Below are 6,525 nucleotides of genomic sequence, written 5' to 3'. Positions count from 1 at the left end.
TTTTTTTTGCATGAAACAAGAATAAACCTCAAACGACAACATTGAAAAAATATACAATATATATATATAATATCTGGGGAGGGGTTGTGAGAGACCCCACTCTGAGCCCTATGGCTGGCTCCTCCTTCCAAATCTCTGTTCTTTCCAAGCCTCTCGTTCCTCCTCGTAGTTTGGACTGTCTAAGCGCCCTAGCGCAAGTTTCTAGAGAGCCAGATGGGGGGTCAATAATGTGGGGAATGTCCACAATGAGAATGGCAGAAGATGAAGGAACATGGGAGGCAGGAATGACAAATGAGGGAAGAGAGTATGTGTACACGGTGGGAGAAGGAAGAAGTTAGGAGTAAGACCCTTCCTCCTTCCAGCCATATGTTTTTTGGGGATCCATTGGACTGGTGTTTTAAAGCTCCTAGTAGCGGTGAGAGATGTTGCTTTTGCCGATGATGTGTCGGTCATCCATGTTACTGTCCGGGGAGTCGGGCGTCTCCGAGTCAGTGCTGTCCTCTTCGTCCTCCATGGCCTCGCAGGCTCTGCCCTCACCGCTTTCTGCTGCCCTCTCCTGGCAGCTCTGGTAGGACTGGGGAGGTGAGACATGGGGTAAGGGGAATGATCTGGCAACCCAGCTGCCCACCCAGCTCCAGCCACTGTGGCTGCTCCTCACCTCCATGGGGTTGACTATGATGGTGAGGGCCGAGTCGTCCCAGAACATGTCATTCTCTTTGCCTCTGATGCCTGTGTGCCCTCCTTCAGCAGCCCCGGAGTCCTCTTGCCCCACTCCCCGCCGGTGCAGGGAGTGGATACGCAGGATGCCAAGGATCACCATGAGAGCCAGGAAGCCCACACACACCACAATGATGACAGCGGCAGCACTGGGGACCACTTTGGAGGGAAGAAAAAAAAGAGGGCATGGTTAGGGTCTGTCACAGAAACATGCGTTTCCAACCCGACCTGCGGGAACTGGGGTTCCTGAGCAGAGATTGGGTTTTGATATAGGCAGGAAAAAGTCCTGACTTCTCTGCCCCCCTGGGCACAGGCAGTTCCCACCTTCAGCTGCTCTGTCTTTGCTTGAGGCCTGCACAGTTTGCTAGGATGCCTAGGTCCAGGTGTCCTCTGATGTTGGCCTGGCCAAAAAACTGCACATCCTTCATCTACAGAAGTCACCAGAATATGTCACACAGCAGCCACTTGTATACTTCCCTTGGAGGGAGAAATGTGTGCTGGGAAGAGCCTTTAAGGGCACGAGGATGGTTTTCAGAGGGTGTGATTTCTGGGCAAGCAGTAGAGAAAGAAGGAAGCCAAAAGAAGTCTGCTTTGCACGTAGGGCAGAGGTGAGGGCTGTTACGACCTTCTAATCAATACCACAGTCAAAGCCTGGCTTCTTCACAGAAGAAAACTTGAAATTCATCTAAGACCCTTAGCCCAGCTCCCACCCCTTTTTTCTAGGCCTGTAGGCCAAGCGTTGACTCCCCAAATAACATCCTTCCCTGCAAAATCTATCCACTGCCTCTGTGGATTTGTTCTGAGTGGTTTTGCACAGCAGGGACAACTTTTCCTTTGCCACTGCAGTTGGGCAGAGCAGGGGAAGGGAGTGGCAAAGGCTGATTTCTGTTGCTGTTCCAGCACGTACGCAGGCTGTCCCTGCAGTGACTCAGTGCTGGCTGCAGGACTGGAGCAGCACGGGATCAGCTCCTGCAGGAAGCTGGAGCAAAAATGAGCACCAAAGGTGCTTGCCGTGATCCCTACAACATGGGGCCAACGCCAATGCAGGGGTTTCTGTAACAGCCTAGGACGGGCCAATTAGGCTGTGGTCATGCTTGTGGCACAGGGCTGCCAGGACAAACCAGCAAACCCCCGGTCTAGCTTTTGGGCTTCTCTGTTCTCTGTTTTGGTGGCAAGAATCCTGCTCCTGTCTGTGTGGTGCTGTCTCCTGTATTTTTCTGCCTTGCTGATGACCACCTATTCCCATCTCATTTTTTAGAGCAGTGGCAGGGTTGATTCTCTTGTTTCTCTCCTGCTGTTGGAGCTTCTTTCTGCAATTGCATTACCCAAGCCCACATAGCACCTTTGCAAGGTGCACTGATGAAATAGTACCAGCTTATGGTTGTTCTTGTAAGACCTTCTCAGCTGGAGATTTCAGACTGCTTCTACATCAAGAAAACCACACACCGAAAGAGGAGAATTGCAGCAAGCTCTAAAACACAATTTGACACAGGCTGCAATCCATTTTCTAATGAAGAGTGGGACAGGAGAGTATAATAAGAGCTCAGTAAGATGGGTATAGGGAGCCCTGCTATAGGTTCTACCAGGATATCAGAAAATCAACATCCTGACCTAAAGGAATAAACCCCAAAAGAGATTGTTACGTACTTGGGTTGTTTTGGGTGCTTGCCAAGCTGTGCCCAGATAGCTCTGGGGGTAAGTGATGGCCTCGGTGCACGAACTGCTGGGAGCTCAGAATATGGTTAGGATGAGCAGCTCGGTTCATGTTGTGGAGGACATTCAGCTGCAGAAAGACCAGAGGGAGACAGACTCAGCCCTGTGTTCGTCACGATACGTTCTACGTTGTGTGTGTTACTGCCCACCATGTCCTCCCCATGCGTGCACAAGCACCCCTATGTGTATGCACTGATCTTGTACCTCAACAGTAAACTCATTGCTGGAGTAGCGTCCGTTCATCTCAGTGCAGGAAAGGTGAAACTTCCTCTCATAAAGAGCAGCACCATGGTTGATGTGATATGAGACCTGGCGTAGTATTTCCTCGTAAACGGCAATGCTCTCCACACCTGAGACAAGAAGAGAGAACTGGTGTGGAGCGAGGAAGCTCCTGCTTCAAAGTCATTTGGCATCATAACCCTGTAGCAACTATGAGCTACAGAGGGACCCAAGGCAATGCTGGGTTTATTAATTTTGGGAAGGAAGCAGAGCTGGAGCTGGCTGCCAAGGACCTGATTAAATCCCTGCGTGCATTGCTAAAACACATGGAAGAGAAGGAAGAATCAAGTGCAACAGCTCTGTTGAGATACGGAGAGTACAACAGCGTTATACCAGTCCACAACCTGTGGGAAGCGCTGTCCCCCAGTCATGCCAAGCAAAATGCTGCTGGCATCTGAGAAAACCAAACCTCAAGGGCAATGGGCATAAGTCAGGAGGAGTGACAGAAGCCTGGGTCAGAGCTCAGGCACCATGATGTGTGCTTGAGTAGGCACCTCCCCAAGGAGATAGCCTGGGACTTCCAAAAACCAGGAGTTCAACAAATGGTTCCATCTCAGAGTCTTACAAAGTAAACTAACACATCTCTAACATGGGGTTAAGTGCTTCTCCAGGTATTGGGAAGTGTAATTAGACAGCTGTAGCCGAGGAGAGGACATACCTGTGATGGTCAGGTAGGCAGAGGTGTTGACAAGCTCCAGGCCCCGCTGCTGCAGCAGTGCCCCATCCAAAAGCAGATACTCCCTCTCTGGGTCCAAGTCATCTCCCACCAGTGAGATCTCGCAGCCATCCAGGTTGTGCACAATCTCATCTGACATTCGTGTGTCTGTCACTGAGATGCAAACAGAAGGGAGACAGGGCCACAAAGCCAGCCATCAGCAAAGGCAGGAGGTACTCAGACCAGTACCCACTTACTTAAAGGTTCTCACGTCATACATAATGACTTCTCCTTCTCTGGCTAGCACTAACCTTGAGTAAAATCACTGTCAGCTTAACTACTTGTTGGAGGAGTCTCCCTGGTTCTAATGACATTATTTATGCACATAATAAAGTCACTGTATTTTGGAACAACAGTCAGACTGGTTCATGATAACACATCTTGGCTGCAAGGACTCTGTTGACAATGACAATGTGCAAATTAGGAACAACTCTATCACACATTCCCAGACCCTGAGTGCTTTTGAAAGCAACCTTGTCTCACGACTGCTGGTTACCATGGCTGAGATCTTATCTTCTTTAAAATGGCAACCACATTCAGTGACTAACTGCTTTCAGCAGAGCTAAGACCAACCTGCTCTATGTCAAGCAACGCATCATTGGCAAACCTGCTAAACAGAAAACTATGAGTGAAAAATCCCATTACTGGAAAAGATTTGAAAGAAGTGAAAGGACATGTGGAGCACAGAATGCAGAGAAGTAATCTGAGGATGATGAAGAGAAAATGAGAGACAAGATATTATAGGGTGTGAGGAAACTGACCAAGGAATTCACAGGAATCAGTGATGCAGGAAGAGATGGGAGCGGGTGAGAAATAAGGAAAGCAGGAGGAAGGAAGCAGGAGGAGATTAAGTAAGTGCTGGAGTGGAGAGGGTAACATCCATCCAGTGCTAGATTCAATAAAGAGAAATGTAGGTAAAATGCAAAAGGAATTAGGAATAAGCAGCCTGGGAAAGAAGGAGAGTGAGGCTAAGGAACTGAGTGGATAGAAAAAGTACAGGGAGGAGCAGAAAGGGATAAGACCCGATTAGCCTATATTTGACAGACAATGTGCCTTGCTTCTATATTTGTAAATTATCTCCTATTTCGGTGTAATGAAGTACTTCTCAATTACTACTTCTCTGCAGGACGGCAGCACTTGCAGGTCTTTCCCGTTCGTCTCTTATCCCTCGCCCTGTACTCCACTCACCAGTACCATGCCAATTCTCATCCTTCTTGGCCTCCACCTGGTGAGAAATCGAGCAGGTGATCTGGAGGTTGGGGAACAGGGGGACCCCATCAGGACCCTCGAAGTCTGATGCAGGATGAGCAAAGTGGGCATTGCCACTCAACAGGATCTGGGGGGCATCAGGCTGTAGCACCACAACATAACCTTCCACATCGGGAATGGAGACACAGGACTCTTCACTGAAACACCTGAAGGAGAGAAGCAGAAAGCATCAGTTGGCCCAAGCTTCCACCAACAACACTGCAAAAGAGCACCTCCTGCCCATTACTGCCACCGAAGGGAATATCCTTTTTCTGGTTTTCTTCCTAAAGCTTCCCTACAGCCTGCTGTGCAAGACAGAGAGGTGTGGTAGGAATGACATCCTGGGTTTCAGGTGAATTGGCCACATCTACACACCACAGAGAAAATCAAAACCGCCTCACAGACCTGAAACGCTATGAGTGAAGGGAGAAGCTCTGCTACCTGCATAGTCCCCAGGACCCAGTATTACAGCATCCATTTGGAGACTGGATACTTTAACACTTATTTTCAGGAAGACTCTTACCCATTTCAAGACCATCAACCAGAACTGAAACATAAGATGAGGGGGTGTAATTTTAGTCAGAAGAGTGCTAATCCTGCTGCTGAGCTTAGCCAGAGGTGCTGCTTTGTCTACTCACTTGACAGTAGTGGTAAGCCTGAGCGGCCGGACCCCAGGGGTAGCAAAGCGCAGGGAATTCATGTAAGCCACATGCTGGATTGCATGGTTGAAGGTTTCCACATCGTCACCTTCCAAGGTAAGCAGGGACTGAGAGGGGTTCACATGAACCTACAGGTGGAAGAGAAGAAAATACTCGGGGTTCCTTGGCAAATGCCAAGAGTCCAGGCTGAGTGAGACACAAAGGAGAAGGGTGGGGAGCTGCCCAAGGTGGGGGAACAGGCAAAGTCTTGGGAAGCAAGGCTAGGGAGGAGAGTGGAGGAGACCCTTGCAAACTGGGCAGATGGGCATACCTTCATCCCTTTGCCCAGACTGTCGAAGTCACTGTAATCAAGCCCCTCACGGCAGGCATACAGGCATTCAATAACCTCCCGGCTCTCCAAGCTACCAGGGCGCACAGTGAAGCCAGCCAAGTAACCATGGAAGTAGTGGTGGATCAACAGAGGATCTCCTGAGGGAAACATGGGAGGTGGAGGGCGTGAGAGACATGGCGCAGAAGAGAGCAAAGACAAAAAAAAGCAACAGCGTGAGGGGCATACAGATGTTATGGGAGGTAGAGAGAGACAGAGGGGTGCTTGGGGCATGGAAAAGCAAAGACAACAAAAGCAACAGTGTGAGGGACATACAGATGTTACAGGAGGTAGAGAGAGACAGAGGGGTGCACGGGACTTTGGAAAGCAAAGACAACAAAAAGATGAGGGATGCTGAAGCAAGGAGATGACAATTTTTGGGATTCCAGATGGGGGAAAGTGAGGAAAACAGACCAACAGAAGGACCGGGGCAGTGAACAGTGGGTAGCATAGAGAAGTTTCAGTCAACCCGCTGAATGCCAGATGGAAACAATTTCTTGTCCCCTTCTCACTCTGCTTCCTGTGAGGGCTTTTAAAAGAAACTATACGTTCCATAGGTAGTTAGGGATGAGGTGACATCTCCTGATGTCTCTAATGGCTGTTGTGTTCTTCAGAGACCAACTTTTATGATCAGGCATGAGGACTCTCTCCACATGAAAAGCATACTCCATCTCTCAAAGCAGACTGCAGTCCTCCTATCAGCCTTTTCATGCTCCACAGATATCAAGGACCAATCTGCCAAATAAGGGTTTTCCTCCCAAGACGGTGGGAGATGGCAGGACAGGATTGGGGGAGCTGTATGAGAAAGGTGCCATGCAAGAAGTGAA

The 6,525-nt window shown here is 49.3% G+C and overlaps 1 protein-coding gene across 1 annotated transcript in view; it reads right to left on the bottom strand.

Moving 5' to 3' along the window:
* Positions 1 to 406: 406 nt before the first annotated feature.
* CLSTN3 (calsyntenin 3) overlaps positions 407 to 6,525 on the bottom strand; it is an 11,695-nt gene continuing 5,576 nt past the window's right edge. The window contains exons 10-17 of the mRNA XM_010181988.1: positions 5,642 to 5,799; positions 5,311 to 5,459; positions 4,613 to 4,839; positions 3,368 to 3,538; positions 2,635 to 2,780; positions 2,365 to 2,500; positions 659 to 876; positions 407 to 574 (exon numbers count right to left, since the gene is read on the bottom strand). Of these exons, the coding sequence (XP_010180290.1) occupies positions 407 to 574; positions 659 to 876; positions 2,365 to 2,500; positions 2,635 to 2,780; positions 3,368 to 3,538; positions 4,613 to 4,839; positions 5,311 to 5,459; positions 5,642 to 5,799 (1,373 nt within the window). The remainder of the gene's footprint in view (positions 575 to 658; positions 877 to 2,364; positions 2,501 to 2,634; positions 2,781 to 3,367; positions 3,539 to 4,612; positions 4,840 to 5,310; positions 5,460 to 5,641; positions 5,800 to 6,525) is intronic.

This window comes from Mesitornis unicolor, unplaced genomic scaffold (assembly GCF_000695765.1).
Source record: "Mesitornis unicolor isolate BGI_N332 unplaced genomic scaffold, ASM69576v1 scaffold30713, whole genome shotgun sequence".
NCBI lineage: Eukaryota > Metazoa > Chordata > Aves > Mesitornithiformes > Mesitornithidae > Mesitornis > Mesitornis unicolor.
The sequence above is the reverse complement of the archived record's forward strand: the minus strand, read 5'-3'. Positions and strand labels throughout refer to the sequence as shown.